We start from the raw sequence: 18,395 nt of genomic DNA, 5'->3' as shown, positions 1-18,395 counted from the left end.
GGAGGATTTACAGAACTATGGCAGGATCAAGATGAACAATTTGTTATTGGTATCACTGATGAAAACATGATGATTTGGAAAAGTGTGAATTGTTTGAAAAGCATTACTTAGAAGTTGATGGATGACAAAAGTTGACACAATTTATGGATAACAACTTCTTTATTGACTGTAAAGGTGACGTTTCGGTATAGATCCTTATACCATTGTCAAACAAGGCTTGAAGTGTGTATCTTGGGTGTAGCATATTGCCGCTGTAGTTCAGGATAATCTGGTCTTCTGTCATTTGTAACTAAATGGTGAGTGGATTGTTCCCCATACTGGCAGTGTTATATTTCCCAGGTTATTAGATTTTATTATTAGATGTGCTGAATGATACACGATGCTGCTGCTGCTGATGATGATGATCATGTTCGTAATGTGCTAGATTCCACACATCGGTGTGTTCAAAGTGCTACACCGTTATTACCCCATCACTGGATCAGTGTGCTCTTGAAGCCCTAGAAACTCTCAAGGAGTCAAGCTTGCACTCAGTCACCCATCCACTTGCTTCCTGCAACCTATGCTGATTAACCTCGCCTGTTCTGAGATCTGGAACCACGTGCCACATGCCACAGTGTAGGATGCTAAACAGAAACCCCTGTGCACTTATATCATGTACCATATTTCCTCTATTAGATGCCCAGGCATTTATTAATATTGTGCAAGCTGTTTACACGTCTTTTATTCTGTTTATTGCTGGCACTGGTCCAACTGACTACCATACAGTATCCCAATATTTACAGTCATGCACAGGGTACATACACTTAAAATAGGAAACTGTTATCCTGATACATGGCATCTTAGTAGAGGCCCGGCCCATAGTTTTTTGGACAGTGTATGATTTAGAGGTTGGTGTGTACTGGAGACCCAGTGTCTAATAGAGACAATACAGTACCTTTTGTAGTATCTTATACCATGTATGTAATGCATATCATGTATATATATAGTAATATCTTATACCATGAACAAGGGCAATACCATGTATATCACACATGTCATGCATATATAGTAATATCTTATACCATGAACAAGGGCATTACCATGTATATCACACATGTCATGCATATATAGTAATATCTTATACCATGAACAAGGGCATTACCATGTATATCACACGTCATGCATATATATAGTAATATCTTATACCATGAACAAGGGCGATACCATGTATGTCACACATGTCATGTATGTATAATAATATCCTATTTCAAATATATATTATGCGCCCTTCATGGTTTATTCTCCCTGCAGTGTTTTATTGTACGATAAACAACGACCATGAGTCGTTATTTTTTATATGGGATATAAACATTATGTACAGCCTATTTAAGGATGTTGAAAAAATGTTTTAAAAATATTTACCCAAATTTTAATAATTGTGACTCCCTCAATAGAATCCGACCTAAAATATGTCGGACAAGCCCATTTTACAAACAGGTGGATTGTTTTGTATTTCTCGCATATTTACACAATCCTCAAGTCAATTATCTGTACCTTTTCTCCCAATACCGATTGTCATATCTTGCCCACTTTCGGATTGTTTGGCCACTGAGTTTATCTGCGTAGCCCAGCTACATCTATGGGGAATAACTCACTAGACACTACCCTCTCAAAAATAACGTCATCCAATAAATGACATCAAGTTGTGAGTGCATATTCGAATCTCCAGAAATGACGTCGCGATAGAACAATGTTTTATTGTGAAATAAACCATGCTTCGCTTTTCATTGTCCTTTGCGGTTTATCGCGTTGCTGTGTTATATATCGTAATAACTAATACTATGTATAGTGACAGATGGAATTTGATTAACTGTAAGTATTCCGATCTCAACATGGTCAATGCTCTTTTCATGTTTAACACAGAGAAATGTAGCTGCACCTGTCTAGACAGATGTTAAATATGTAATGGTCTTGGGAGTAGTGTCCTGGGTCCATGAGATTTGCTGCTTTAGAATTTGGGACCATCAGAATAAGTCCCCAGTTGATTGTCTGTCATCGTACCCTGACGGCATGGATTGTTGCCAACAATATCAATCCCTGGATTGTCTGGTCAAGACTGGATTTTTTCCAGACTGCTGTCATACTGGAATATTAATGAGTGCAGTGTTGGACAAACACACAAACAAGTTAGGGTTATGACAAGGACCTCTTGACTTTCATGCTTAATTTTGAGCACTGCGAGGTGTAGCACAACTTCAGGTGTTGAGGTGTGTTTTACAAAGGAGGGCTGTACCCCCTAGTGTTTTGTTCATGTTTTATTTGTTCATTCTTTTACAAGATGTTGTTATCTGCAGCCTTTCGGTCAAGTTGGGTGAAACTGAAAAATTGTGTATATGGCAAAATTTGTGTCTGGTCAGCAGATAAATAACAGATTTTCAATGATTTGTATTTTTGAAGAATTGTCAGCGGTCAATTTTTTATCTTCACTTGTGGAGAAAGGTTTTATCCACCTTGAACATGATGCACACTTCGTTATAAAGAGGTGGTTCCAGGTGTGGCAAGGTGTCGGCTGACTTTATCTTAGCATTGGTTTATCAAGTTCATTTACAAAGAGTATTTTCTTAATATTTCAACTATTTACCGGAGTAACACAGATTTTACTAAGCTCCAGTGAGGCTCCTGATCATTAACCAAAGTCACAGATTGTGATTTGAATTTGAGTTTGTTTAATGCTGGACTGTTTGTTGACATGGTTCAATTTTGTCTGTTAAATGCTGACTGTTTGTTGAATGCCGACTGTTTGTTTCAGTGCTAGAGAGGAAAGAGAGCATCAAGATGAGTATGTTGACGATCGAGGAGTGCGACCTCCTGTCGGACTCCAAGTACCGGAACTACATCAGCCAGGTCGAGAAGGCTCTGCGTAGCTTTGAGAACACCAGCGAGTGGGCGGACCTCATCTCCGCTCTCGGAAAACTCAACAAGGTTAGTAGACATGGTACCATTGAGGTCTTGAGTTGTCTGTAGCAGATTTTCTCACATAATTGATGGATGTCAGTGCTGGAATTGGTACAATATGCGTGAACACAGAAAATTTCCAATGTTGAATTTTATGAATGAATGTAAGGGTGAAACGATACATCGGTGCATCATGAGTTTTCACACAACAATATGATACACAGTGCTTTTTTTCTGTAGACTATACACTTGCTAAAATAAATTACTGCTACTGGTTTGATAACCACCACCCCTGATTCAGCCTTTTTGTCTGTCAAATATTGTAAAATGTGTTGTAATTAGCTTTTCAAGTTTACTACTAAAACAATTGTAGAGGAAACAATTAAGATACACCAAATGTTCGATATAAGGTTACACTCCTAACTGTCATATAGCTGGAACACTATTGAAGGGGTGTTCAACAACAAACAAACAAGCACATAATGTGAAGATTATGATCCTTAGTATGTACTCAAGCACAAGCATCTGAAACATCTCTGACATCTGCATCACTTTGGGCCTTCCCAGAATAAGTTGACTCGGTCATTACAGCCACAATTCTGTTCAAAGTTACATTATTTCTCAACTCAGTTTCTCATTGACATTTTCAGGTCTTGTTGGCACATATGAAGTACCCAGTTGTTCCTAAGAAAGTGACAATTGGCAAACGTCTCGCTCAGTGCCTACACCCTGCCCTGCCGAGTGGTGTTCACCTCAAGGCCCTTGAGACATACGACATCATCTTCAAATGTATTGGGACGCAGCGTTTGGCCGTGGATCTGTTCATCTACAGTGCTGGCATGTTCCCGCTGCTCAGCCACGCTGCCATGAGTGTCAAGCCGGTGTTGCTGACTGTGTACGAGAAACACTTTGTGCCCCTGGGCAAGCACATCAAACCTGGCCTCAATGGCCTTCTGCTGGGACTGCTGCCTGGCCTTGACGAAGGGGCAGAGAACTATGACCGGTAGGTATGGGAGGGACTGGCAAATAGGCTTACCTGTGGTCATCTTCCTGAGGCAAGGGCGTTAACTGACTATAAAAGTCCAGTTTCCACCCTTGCCAAACTAGGCTTAACTCTCTTGCCTCGGGAAGATGACCTGTGGTACTCTTTACTACCACTACTGTTGCTACTAGTGTGGGAGGGACTGGCTTATGATGGAGAATCTTTGAGCACTTCAAGCTGAACGTTCCATAATACATTTAGGACACACTTTTTTAATTTTACGTTTCACAGATTTATTCCAGCTTTTCCACACAAGGTCTGTAAAAATAAAAATAAAAACAACCAGCTATGTCAATCATTATGTATTTATTCATATGAACCCCTGCCGTGTAGTTTGCATGGTTAAAGCTGCAGCTGCATTCTTGAGTCACTGATAGTGATGTCGGCATGGAATTCATATATTACATTTTTTATTGTATAAGAGGGTCTATGTTATGTTTCTTCGACTGGCTGCTTTACAGTAGGGGGTAGGGGTGGCAGGCCCGTGAAACAAAAAATAAAAATGTATGGCCCCTAAGGCCATGTAGGTAGAGGATGTTGGAGACTGCTGCCTTTCATTATAGATTGCGAATTCAGTATTTTGGAAAAATGTTTTTTCGAATATTTGCGCCGAAAAAAATTACACTGCACCCTTTTCAGTGACCTCCAGTAAACGAACGGGTGATAAGAAATTTGGTCAGTACAAATTTGAAATTTGAGATAGAAAATCACCAGACATGTTGTTCTACTGTTTAAGCTGTATTTTTTGTTCTGCTTGGCATTGTTTTACATCCAGGGATGAAGATTACCTTGCGTATTTTCTTGTAAACTAAGCCGGAAACAGCAATGAGCTGTACACACGTTTTCTTGGAATCTACCAGTGATTTGGTTAAAACTTACCCAATGATATAACTTTAAAGGATCTTAATGCAAGGATCGGGACAAATTGTATCTGAAACTATTTTTTTATCAGGAATAATATATTCCAATATCATGTTATTTTAGTGGCAGCTTTAATTAAATATATTTAAAATAATATGTGTAGCACTTCGGTGAAGCTGATTGTGACTGCCGGTTATTATTTTCGCATAGAAAAATTTAACCAGTCACTGTTGAGGCTCCAGGGGTTGAAAAATTATTTAAAATGTTACTTGACCAAGGGCAAGTATGACCAACATTCTCACTTGCCCTATTTTAAAATGTACTAGCCCAAAATCAAGCTAATAAATTCAGTAAAATGTTACTGCTGCAGAACTGAGAATAAAATTCTGAAATTTGAACATCCATCAATAAACGTTCTCTTACGATTGCAAGCGTGTATGTTTGGGTACTTGAAACAAATGGTGCACTTCATGACTTTCGCTGTGTCATCATACGCAACCCAAGGAAACTGGTCTTTCCACCCAGCGATGAATGTTCGTTTTCGTTTACATTCATCATACTTCTTATTCTTTGCCGATATACAACTTTCGGAATTTCCCTCTGCCTTCCTTTTAAGTTCGTCCCCACCGCCAAGAAACTTAAAATAGACCGCTGAGACATGACACTATGTGCGGTACTGGTAATATAAATTGTTATTGCAGATACCCCTCTGGGTGCTAATGAGGCAAAGGGAGACTACTCTGTCCTTTACTAGCTTACTTATTTGAAACAACAGATTTACTTACAGTGATCCCTCGCTATTGCACTCTTCATTATACCGCTAACTCGGTTATTGTGTGCGGTAACACATGGTTCCCAAAACTTATATACACTTTTAGTAAACTCAAGTCACTGACACGATGTCATTTCCCCATCGCAAAAACATTACCACCTGCACGCATCACCGGAAATACCAATCAACAAATTCCGCAATTAAATCCTATTATTACTATCTGGTTATAAAAAAATCACGTTTGTACCTTGACATGTTTGTAGCATATTTTATTAATTTTATTTAAAATTTCATTCAATACAGTTTAGATCAATTTTGCCGAAATCGTGCGTAAAGGGGTCGATAGATCGCACAACTCGCCGTTATTTACAGCAACCACGGTCAGGTTATCGCTATTGACGCCTCGAATGAACTTTAGTTGACAACGAAAAGAAACACATATTAAATAAATGCCATACTTTCACTCGTTAAAAGTCCCGTTTGTTGTAGTTCGACAAAATTATATTTCATCAAAGCTAGGCCTAACGAAGCGTCGGAAAATGTTTCAACCTCGCGTTACAATTTCCAAGAAATTTCATTTCCAAGAAACATGTGCCATATATGGAAGTGTTACTACGATTTAACAATGAAACAAGCCTGGTTCTCGTTGTTGACCTGCCTGACATCGAAATGTATTAATCCCATTGGTTGACTGGCGTAGCTGTATGCAAATTACATTGTCAGTCTGGGACACTAACAAAATATTAGCCAATCAAATACCGTAACATGATCACATGATTACATTCGCGTGAAACTTGACCCAGTTCATTCTGTGTGCACTACTTGTCCACGGGCATGCTAGAAAACGTATATTACACGCCCGACATCTAAACCTTACTTGGCACGGGCGTCGGGCAATGGTATTTTTCAACCCCTGCGCTCCCGCACATGTGATTGCGAGAACTACATGTTGACATAGATTCGTCAAACTACAACAAATATGACTTTTAATGAGGCAAAGTATGGCATTTATGATATATGTATCCATTCTCTGTCAACTAAAGTTTGTTTCAAGGCTTCAATAGCGGCAATCTGACCATGGTTGCTGTTAATAACAATGAGTTGTGAGATCTTCTGTTTGCATCACATACAATTTCGCCGAAATTAATTAAAACAATATTAAAAGGAATTTTGAATAAAATTAAAGAAATGTGTTACTGTCATAAGTCCAGATATACAATGAACACTTTTTATAACAAGACAGTGTAATTACATGATTAATTTGCGTACTTCAGTACGGATTTGTTGACATGGTATTTCTGGTGTTAACGTGCGGTAATGTCTTTAGGTTGGAGGGGGGGAAAAAACATCAAAACTCATCATGGCCTGTATAATGCGCACCCACTTCTACACAGCTGTGTTTTTTGGAAAAAGTGTGCACAAGAAAATATGGTAGGTGAAAAAGTGTTTTTGATGATATTTTATTACTGCAACCCTGTTATTAATGACTGACCAGTTCCCAGGAAATAAGAAAGCCCCCTAGGTAGAGAAGTGAAAACAGTTGTAACAATGGTAAAGGGTGGATCCAAGCATTGCTGTTGGGACTCATCTCATGTAAGGCTGTATGATGTGTTTAGGACCAATGTACTGTTGGAGGACTTCTGTGATGCAGCGGTCCCCAGCTTCTTCTACACCTGCCTGTGGGAGTGCATCCTGTCCTGCCCCAGTGTCAGACTCCCAGCCATCACCTTCCTCGTGTCCCACTTCAACAAGAAGCAGACCATGGAGGATCAGCTGGACATGATGGGCCTGGAGATAGACCTGATGGTGGGTAGACCTGATGATGGGTAGATGGGGTAGACCTGATGGTGGGTAGATGGGGTAGACCTGGTGGGTAGATTGGGTAGACCTGATGGTGGGTAGATGGGGTAGACCTGATGGTGGGTAGATGGGGTGGACCTGATAGTGGGTAGATGTGGTAGACCTGATGGTGGGTTGATGGGGTGGACCTGATAGTGGGTAGATGGGGTAGACCTGATGGTGGGTAGATGGGGTGAACCTGATGGTGGGTAGATGGGGTAGACCTGATGGTGGGTAGATGGGGTGGACCTGATAGTGGGTAGATGGGGTGGACCTGATAGTGGGTAGATGGGGTAGACCTGATGGTGTGTAGATGGGATGGACCTGATGGTGGGTAGATGGGGTGAACCTGATAGTGGGTAGATGGGGTGAACCTGATGGTGGGTAGATGGGGTGGACCTGATAGTGGGTAGATGGGGTAGACCTGATGGTGGGTAGATGGGGTGGACCTGATGGTGGGTAGATGGTGAAGACCTGATGGTGTGTATATGGGATGGACCTGATGGTGTGTAGATGGGATGGACGTAGGGTGGGTAGATGGGGTGGACCTGATGGTGGGTAGATGGGGTGGACCTGATAGTGGGTAGATGGGGTAGACCTGATGGTGGGTAGATGGGGTGGACCTGATAGTGGGTAGATGGGGTAGACCTGATGGTGTGTAGATGGGGTGGACCTGATGGTGGGTAGATGGGGTGGACCTGATAGTTGGTAGATGGGGTGGACCTGATGGTGGGTAGATGGGGTAGACCTGATGGTGGGTAGATGGGGTGGACCTGATGGTGGGTAGATGGAGTGGACCTGATAGTGGGTCTACCTGATGGTGTGTAGATGGGATGGACCTGATGGTGTGTAGATGGGGTGGACCTGATGGTGGGTAGATGGGGTGGACCTGATGGTGGGTAGACCTGATGGTGTGTAGATGGGATTGACCTGATGGTGGGTAGATGGGGTGGACCTGATGGTGGGTCTACTTGATGATGGGTAGATTGGGTAGACCTGATGGTGTGTAGATGGCATTGACATGATGGCGGGTAGATGGGGTGGACCTGATGGTGGGTAGATGGGGTGGACCTGATGGTGGGTAGATGGGGTGGACCTGATAGTGTGTAGATGGGGTGGACCTGATGGTGTGTAGATGGGATGGACCTGATGGTGTGTAGATGGGATGGACCTGATAGTGTGTAGATGGGATGGACCTGATTGTGGGTAGATGGGGTGGACCTGATGGTGGGTAGATGGGGTGGACCTGATGGTGGGTAGATGGGGTGGACCTGATGGTGTGTAGATGGGATGGACCTGATGGTGTGTAGATGGGGTGGACCTGATGGTGTGTAGATGGGATGGACCTGATTGTGGGTAGATGGGGTGGACCTGATGGTGGGTAGATGGGGTGGACCTGATGGTGGGTAGATGGGGTGGACCTTATAGTGGGTCTACCTGATGGTGTGTAGATGGGATGGACCTGATGGTGTGTAGATGGGATGGACTTATGGTGGGTAGATGGGGTGGACCTGATAGTGGGTAGATGGGGTAGACCTGATGGTGTGTAGATGGGGTGGACCTGATAGTGGGTAGATTGGGTAGACCTGATGGTGGGTAGATGGGGTAGACCTGATGGTGTGTAGGAGGGGTAGACCTGATGGTGTGTAGATGGGGTGGACCTGATGGTGTGTAGATGGGGTGGACCTGATGGTGGGTAGATGGGGTGGACCTGATGGTGTGTAGATGGGGTAGACCTAATGGTGTGTAGATGGGGTAGACCTGATGGTGGGTAGATCGGGTAGACCTGATGGTGGGTAGATGGGGTGAACCTGATGGTGGGCAGATGGGGTGGACCTGATAGTGTGTAGATGGGGTGGACCTGATGGTGTGTAGATGGGGTGGACCTGATAGTGGGTAGATGGGGTAGACCTGATGGTGGGTAGATGGGGTGGACCTGATGGTGGGTAGATGGGGTGGACCTTATGGTGGGTAGATGGGGTGGACCTTATGGTGGGTAGATGGGGTAGACCTGATAGTGTGTAGATGGGGTGGACCTGATGGTGTGTTGATGGGGTAGACCTGATGGTGGGTAGATGGGGTGGACCTTATGGTGGGTAGATGGGGTAGACCCGATGGTGGGTGGACCCGATGGTGGGTAGATGGGGTGGACCTTATGGTGGGTAGATGGGGCAAACCTGATAGATGGTATATGAGGTAGACCTGATGATAGGTAGATGGGATGGACCTGATTGATGGTAGATGGGGTGGACCTGAGGTTGGGTAGACCTGATGGTTGGTAGATGGAGCAGACCTGATGAGATGGGGTAGACATTGTGGAGGTTGATGATGACAGCATCTTATGTTGGAAGGTGGATTTATATTGATAATATTCTATTGATGCTAATATTGAGGCCTTCCTCTCTGCTGCTAGGTGAAGGCAATCTGCGGCTCCCTGCAGGACATGAGTGTTCTAGTGCAACGTATCCTTCTGGACTTCTTGCTGCTGGCATTCCCCATGCACAACGCCCAGCTCACCAAGGAAGACATGAGCAAGATAGTCAAGTCGGCCATCAATGTCGTCCTCCGCCGCGACATGTCACTCAACCGACGACTGTACGGCTGGTTGCTAGGGACTTCCTCGACCGGAGCCACTGTGGCGGTAACAGAGACAAATCGACTGCATCGGTCTGACAGCACTTCTACATCAAGTGAATTAGATCTGGGATATTTTCACCAGTACTCTAAGGACCTGTTAGTGAAGGCACTGAAGGGCAAGCTGACCAACACTAATGGGTTTGACTTTCACACCGGCACAAGGACCTCTGTATTGAAGCCATTCAGGATACTCATCAGCTTGTTGGACAAACCTGAGATAGGCCCAGTCATCCTGGAAAGTGTTCTGTTGTCGGTGTTCAGGTGTTTGCTCCGGGAGTGTAAAGGCGTTCCAGAAGTCTCCGTTCAGAGTGATACGTCAAGACCTCGGAAGAATGGCAAAGTCAGCAGAGAGAGTTCAGACAAAGATGACCAGCTAGGCAGTGAAATGATCAAAACTGCTAACTTGCTGTTCGGGTCATTTGAGCCGTACTTTATATGGGACTTTGTGTCACGGATGTTCACAAGTGCATGTGATACCACAAAGATGGCTCTACGGGCCAGTGTGTCGTCTAGCCACGAAGCAAATGACTCTCCGTCTCTACTAGAGCTGTGCAGCATTGTTGAGTTTCTGTTGGATATCGTCTCGCTGGTAAGTCAGGCAATTGCCGTGGGGACTCCCCAGAAACTTATGCTTGTCATCATAGTCCGGCCCAGGCTTGATTATTTCCATGTTACCATGGTTAGTGTTATAAAGCTGGAAGATTGCTGAATGTGGCGATAAGCAAGACATAGTACAAATAGCTATTGACTGTGAATGATGATTGATATAACAGATTTGAATATCTGAGTTCATGAAATGTCAGAAACGTCTTTGGTTATTTACATGCTTAGCTACAATTGCAGGATTCTGTAAGATTCTTCAGTAACAATGGAAACTATTCATCATGTTCCACACCATGATCACATAAACAGAAAGAATAGTGTTTTTTTGTCTTATTACAACAGGGTTTTTTAACATGCACCTTTACACAGTTTAAACTGAGTCCGGGTGTCCATCGGTATTTAGAGTTGTATAGGCTTTCAATATGGAAATATTACCTGAATAACAGGGATGGATTGTGCTCTTTTACTTTAGTGAGTGAGTGAGTGAGTGTGGTTTTACGCCGCTTTTAGCAATATTCCAGCAATATCACGGCGGGGGACACCAGAAATGGGCTTCACACATTTTACCCATGTCGGGAATCGAACCTGGGTCTTCGGCGTGACGAGCTAACGCTTTAACCACTAGGCTACCCGACCGCCCCTCTTTTGCTTTAGTGTACCACAGGGATGTTTTAGGTGCCCTCTTTGCAAGTTAGGTTTGCCAGCAAGAGAATATGTTTTATCTATCTTCAACAGTGTTCAAACTCGGAATGTCATTTCATCATAAGCAGTTGTATTTTAGAATGTTTGCCCTTTCCTCTTCATTGACATTCATAATACCCTAAACAATTTCTGTGTACCCGGGTTTGGTTTGTTTGTTTAAAGCCGCATTCAGCAATATTCCAGCTATATGACAGCGGTCTGTAAATAATCAAATGTCAAGCTCTCAATAATCAAATATAACAGCACTACAATGGGAACACTGACTATAATTGTTAAGAAATATCTCTTCTCTTCAAGAGAAAAATTGCTCAACATGTCTGACATATGAGCATGGGATCAAGACAAGCCATGCTTATGGAACATAGCAAAAAGAAATATTGCAATCTATAATGATATATTGCAATACAAGTATCTATGTGGTATAAGTATTGCAATATAGTGAGAGCTAAAGTGTTTCACAGTGATTCACACTGATTGTATATGTCGATCATATTATTTCTATACCAATAGTATATATTACCATGATTACTCAGCATGGTCTGTCGCTGCCATTTTGTAGTCATGGATACAGGGGAGATAACAATGTAAGAGAAATATCACTTCTGCCTTTTCGCAGTTTTGTCAATCAATTTCTAAGGGAAGCATCAATTGTGACGAATTTCTATGTCGATTTTAGGTTGAATGAAACAATAACGAAATTTGTTATATATTTTGTTACCTAGCATATCTGAACACAGAAAAATATTGCAATATATAGTGTTTGAAAAGAGTATTGTGGTATACCAGTAGGACCATGCAGTCCTAATCATAGTTAAAAATGAGATAGATGAACATTTTCTTCAATCAGGAGATGTACCTAGAGACGCAGACCGAGTACCTCCCTGAGCTGCTCCATCACATCATCGCTTCTGTCATCGGCCACGTGAACCACATCACCGAGGCCGAGGTCACCGCCACCCTCAAACTCTGCACCAAGATTCTGGAAAAGGTACAGCCCTCCATGACAACTGGTCTTGAAACTGCAGAAGGCGATGACTCAGAGGTCATGGTCGGGTCAGAGGTCACAAGGGAGGAAATTGACCTTGCTGTGAGGAAGAGAATTGAAGCAAAAGACAGAACAGAAAACAAGAAAAATAACGATAGAAAAGTGTTTGGTGAGGAAGATGGTGTGAAAAAGGAAAGGAATGGTGATAAAAGTGTAAGTCAGGAGAAAATTAATAAATCCGAAGATGAGAAAGAGGATGAGAGTTATTTCAGTGCTCCCAGTGATGTAGATGGCGCAAACAGTCCAATGAAAACAAATGTAGATGAAACTCACACAAAACCAAAATCAGATGCTGAGGCTGATGGCATGTCTCAAAGAACTGACTTGAAAACAGAAGGAATTGAAACGAAAAACCAGTGCCAGTCGAAACCCATGATGCCCGAGCTGAAGCGACAAGGAAGTGTGGCAAACCCAGTGACCCTGATGCAAGCCTGTGTTCATGGCTTCCAGGAATTCTTCCATGTTTACACAAACAAGCGTGTACTGAAGAACTCAGCTGTGTCATCCAAGTGTATCGACATGATCACCCTGTCCCCGGAGCTCGTCCGGTCCAGTGACAAGGACTCGGTGCTGGATGGGAACTCTACGTGTAGTGGGGATGACCGCCCCTACGCTGACATGTCAGGGTTGAAGGTCTCGGCGGAGGGGTTGAAGGAGAAGAGTTTTGAGGCGTTCGGACAGGCGTGTCGACTGTTGGTCGACTTTTCCAGCTTTCCCATGTTCTGTACAGACTATCACAAGGTCATGGACCAGACTTGTCAAACGGGTAAAGTTGGTTTACATATATTTTTTTTCCAATCCATAACTTATCACATGTATAACCAGGATTTTACGTGATGCACAAATGTTTGTCCAGTACGCACAAATGTTGACATTGGATGCAGAAAACAAATATGCTGCATCCCGTGGGACGCACACTAATATTCATTGTCCCTACAGTGCATCAAGATGATCAAGAGAAGTTATAGGTGTCTGTCATTTCATCCATCAATCATGACCACTGTCTACATGGTCATTGATTCATTCCTGGCTCTAAAGTAGTTATCAAAACGTACAGTACACTACACCATTGCATTACTTTACAGGCCCCTCATATCGCCTGCGAGGACCCTTAAGTTAATTATTAGGGTCCCCTGGATGGTAAAACCCTGACTGAAGGTCTCGGCTTGAAATAGAAATACATGTACATGATGTATGAATAAGTTAACAAAACAGTTGTTTATAAAATGATGTTGTAAACATGGTAAAGGTAGTGTAGGGTAAACATTATACAAACAGTGTAGGGGAGAAAAACTGAAATCAAGTATATGTTCTTCTTGGACAAACAGCTTTGAGCATGTTGAGTGAATGACAAAACGGAGTTACTTCCCTTACTACTAACTATATTAATCTTCTTGTTTGTTTCTTTTATCATTAAGAATTCTTGACAATATTTTTTTTATGTTCAACCATGTCCGCATTAATGGAATTTTGGATGGTATTTAACATACCTTTAAAAAAACAGCCTTTCTGGGTTTGCTATTTTATTGTACTTTCTTTTCAGAGGACAGCAGTGCCCTACCAGAATGGCTGCAGGACCTGATCACATGTGCTTGCTTTGTGGACTGCTTTGAGATACAGAGTGCTGCCATAGCAACCATTCTGGAGCTCATCACTCTCACCCAGTCCGTCCAGTCAGTGACTGAGAACAAGGGTCAGGAGACTGGTCAGCGAATGTCCACCAGTGAGAGAGGAACAGTGTCTGTGGTGATTCTGCCATCACTCCTACCAAGGCACCTGCAGTACATCAATGACAATATGGTGTTCTACCAGGTAGGTTCATGTGTTTATGTGTATGCTTTTGTAGTTGCGTTGTATCTCAGCTTGTGAGGATTGGTGGGATGCAGGTAGTTTCGGACAAACAATATTGCATCCTGAAGACATACAAATTGAGGTTGGATAAAAAAAGTACGCAATTTAATAATTAAATGTAGCAAAATTGTAAGTTGCAGATTTCATATGACTGGTAAGACAAAGTTCAGGGTGTCAGTGGTTGATTTTCCTCAATCTTACAATGAAATCCCCTTCTAGGATAGACTTGATGGTTGTGATTTATTATTTATGGGTTAAAACATGACTCTCAGGTTTTAATTGAAAACCATGGATGAGTATTTCAACTTATAAACTGGCTAAATGCAAGAAATACCAGACAGAATGAAAACCACTGGGATACCTTTTAGTTAAACAGTACAGTGGTCGCAGTATAAAATGAATTCGATGACAACGGGTGAGAGAAAGACCATGTGCAGCATGCACACAACTGGAGTCTTGACATGCAAGATTGAACACCCTTTCATCACCTGCCCCAAGGGCTCAGTGGGAAAACTGAGGGTTACAATACTAAACATGATATGTGAGATTGCAGGTTCGATTCTTGTCAAGAAATCTGCATGTGAAAAAAATTATCACTTGCAACCTGTCAATAATCAACATTAGATACGTATTAGAATGATGTTAATAAATCTTTTGCAATGTAACACTACTGTTGTCAGAGGTTCTTCAAAATGTTAGGAATTACCTGGGAATGACTTAGGAATTACATGGGAATTACCTGGAAATGACTCAGGAATTACATGGGAATTATATAGGAATTACATGGACATGACCCAGGAATTACATAGGAGTTACCTGGGAATGACTCAGGAATTACATGGGAATTACCTGGGAATGACCCGGGAATTACATAGGAATTACATGGACATGACCCAGGAATTACACAGGAATTACCTGGGACTGACTCAGGAATTACATGGGAATACCCTGAGCAGCATGTGTTCCAGGAAAATAACCTTACCTAAACAATGGGATGACATGACAGGACATTTATAAGTAGAGCCAGTGGATCCTGGGAACCCCCTGTGGCACTGCTCTCTACCCCACTCAACCCTACTCTACCCAACCCTACCCTGCCCTTCTCTGATGCCTATGCTTGAATGATGATGTACTTTTTTGCAGACTGTAGCCCGTGAACTGTGGTCCTATCTGAGCTCCAAATTCAGCATGCACCATCTCCAGTGTGTGGAGCTGTTTCATCAGTTGCATCAGGTGACCCCAAGCAGTTGGGTGTGTGAAGATGTGATCGGGACTGCACTTGTCTCGGACAATGAGGTCAGTGGGGATCGAAGTACTTTGTGCATAGAAATAATGTGGAACATTACACATGACTGGCATTTTCATTCAGGGAAATATATAAGAATTTTACTGATTCAGTCTATAGGTATGCTTTTTGTTTCAATTTAGAACTTTGTTTTGTGTTTTTAGAGGTGTAAAAAATCTGTTTTATACTCACATTTATGATTTTCTTCAAAAAAATTCAATTTACATTTGTATCATCATAAAGCCCTTTAAAAACCAATCTTATTTCCATTTATAGATATCAATATTTGAGATTCAGACAAAGCTGAGATTACCATTTCCTTTAGTACTTTGGATGTTACCATGGTACCTTTAGTTCGGCAAGGGTGGAAACTGGACTTTTAGAGTCAGTTAACTCCCTTGCCTGGGGAAATTGTTCTTTAGAATAATTAAACTGGATTGGAACTGAGGAGTTGGTGGTATCCATGGCTTCATGATGTTGACTGGTTGTGTTTGTGTGACTTTTGTAACTGGTACGTGTGTTGTGTGTCCAGATCGAGCGTATTGAGGCCTTGAAGAAGTTCACAGTCCTCTGGCATCTCACCCGGGACCTGAAGATTGACCACAACCCAGGACACCCAGTGCGGACATTTGACAGGTGCTCTCATTATGCTCATTGTGTTCATCAATTGGAGGGCCACAGATGGCCATGTCGGCTCCACGATGCTCTGTGCGGAGTTGCATCCTCTACCCAGGAACGTGGGTTCAAATCCCGGTCGCCTCGATTATGTTTCTAGGGATGTCAGCACCAAACCCCTTCCTCGTGGTTTCACCAAAGACCTGAACGTCTGATCCAGACTCGATTATATACAGATCACCATCATATAGCTGGAATATTGCTGAGAGCGGCCTTAAACAGCAAACCAACCATCCAACCAACCTAAATGTCTGGGACCTGCATTGCTTGGGCTTTCCTCCCATATCAAGTAGACATGACGTTATTCAACTAAAATAGCCAAACTGACTTTTCTCACTCACTCAATCGTTAGTTGGATACCGCTTACTGTTTGATGTCATTTCTGACCCATAAAGATCTTGGGTAGAATAGGTCTTCAGCAACCCATGCTTGCTGTAAAATGTGACTATGCTTGTGGTAAGAGGCGACTAACGGGATCGGGTTGTCAGGCTCCAGACTCGATTATTTACAGACCGCCATCATATAGCTGGAATATTGCTGAGTGCGGCTAAGAGAACAAACAACAACAACATGATGCCATTTCTATGGATACATATAGGTCAGTGATATATTTCATTGTTTACCAAATAAAATATAAGAATAATTAGTGCTGGTTAACTTACTGGTACTTGTTTCAGCCAGATATTTATTTCCCATAAGATTAATTACCAAAAATAACACTAGGTCACCAGACCACCATTTAATTAATGCCACTGATCCCTCTCGAACATTGTCTTCCAAGTTTGCTTTGCAGCTATATCAGTCTACAGGTCATGACTTGACCTAATGATGAGAAGTAGAACTTAACTGTATTTCATGGGCTTTAGCTTGTGAACCAAATTTAAAGTTTGCTTGACATTTGTGCTAGTTTCACCCTGAATATCAACACTTGCAGCTCTTAAATTGATTATTAATCAACTATTATCATGATAACTAAAGACATCTGCTAATTCTAACATGGAAGACAATCCTACATATGTTACATTACTTGCTTCATTTGTTTCTGCAAATTGTGAAGCTAATGAGAGATACGGAATTGCTTTATCAATTAGACATTTGTGCAATTAATGATTGTTTTGAATATCAAGATTGATTGATGAATCATCGATTCGATCAATCCACCACTGCTACACATGGACTTGGGACTAGGAACTAAAGCCTGTGATTGTTTTCCTCCAGATCGATGTTTGTGGTGCTTGACTACCTGAAGGAAGAGTCTAATGCCACAAAGACCCTGGCAGCAACATGGCTGACACATGTGGTGCAGCGCGGCGACATCAACAGGGTGCTGCAGCCGCTGCTGCTCATGTTGCTGCACCCAGACACAGCCAGGTGAGATTAGCCATTACAGCACAGGGGACAGCCACAGAAGGAACTGCAGTGTGTCATCCACATTACTTTGTGGTAGGGCTGGGACGGGTAACTCGGGTACTTGGGTCGGGTGGGTACTGAGTAGGACCCGTGGTTAGTCACGTGATATGTTGTTTAATGGCAAAAATGATCTAGAACTCTATGGTTAACCTATAAGTGATAAATGATGACAATTCTTCCTGACTTTGCACACATTCCTTCTGACTTTATGTGTTTGCATAAGATAAAACTTTAGTGAACTTCGGTATATGCATGACCAGTATTTTTGCATGACCAGATTGGTTTATACGTGTATTTTGACAGGAGTACGGTCAAACGTTTCCCAATTAGACATTTTGTACCTATCCCTTGAGACCTCCAGCAGGTACCCAGGTAGGGTCAGGTAATAAAGGGCTGGGTACCCAGGTAGTAAATTTATACTCATCCCAGCCCTACTTTGTGGGATTGATTTTCATAAGAGCTCAAATTTTGTTTCTTCAAGACATGAATTTTTTATTATCTGACAAAAACAAACTCATTTTAGTATACATTAAGTAGAACACAGTTTGAGACTGAAACCGGGAGATTCTAATTGGATTCCCTAAGAAATGAATTTGCAAAGTGAATAAAAACTATGAAAAAAGTGTTCAATATCCTGGAACTCTGGCCTCTGTTTGAGCCTATTACTACTCTACCAGATTATATTTTATGCCCTCAAGAAATAAATTTGTTTCAAAAAAGCCCCAAACATTTCAATATG

At 42.3% G+C, this 18,395-nt stretch overlaps 1 protein-coding gene across 7 annotated transcripts in view; it reads left to right on the top strand.

The window, feature by feature from the left end:
• Positions 1-18,395, top strand: part of LOC124126013 (protein dopey-1-like) — a 63,400-nt gene that overhangs the window by 10,238 nt on the left and 34,767 nt on the right. For all 7 annotated transcript variants that reach the window (XM_048383713.1, XM_048383714.1, XM_048383709.1 and 4 more), the window contains exons 2-10: positions 2,789-2,961; positions 3,585-3,937; positions 7,226-7,415; positions 9,862-10,674; positions 12,238-13,201; positions 13,979-14,247; positions 15,430-15,582; positions 16,104-16,207; positions 17,465-17,617. In XM_048383713.1, the coding sequence (XP_048239670.1) occupies positions 2,815-2,961; positions 3,585-3,937; positions 7,226-7,415; positions 9,862-10,674; positions 12,238-13,201; positions 13,979-14,247; positions 15,430-15,582; positions 16,104-16,207; positions 17,465-17,617 (3,146 nt within the window). In that variant the 5' untranslated portion in view covers positions 2,789-2,814. The remainder of the gene's footprint in view (positions 1-2,788; positions 2,962-3,584; positions 3,938-7,225; positions 7,416-9,861; positions 10,675-12,237; positions 13,202-13,978; positions 14,248-15,429; positions 15,583-16,103; positions 16,208-17,464; positions 17,618-18,395) is intronic.

This window comes from Haliotis rufescens, unplaced genomic scaffold, assembly GCF_023055435.1.
Source record: "Haliotis rufescens isolate VD_foot unplaced genomic scaffold, xgHalRufe1.0.p SCAF_5, whole genome shotgun sequence".
NCBI lineage: Eukaryota > Metazoa > Mollusca > Gastropoda > Lepetellida > Haliotidae > Haliotis > Haliotis rufescens.
This window is presented reverse-complemented; position numbering and strand designations above follow the sequence as displayed.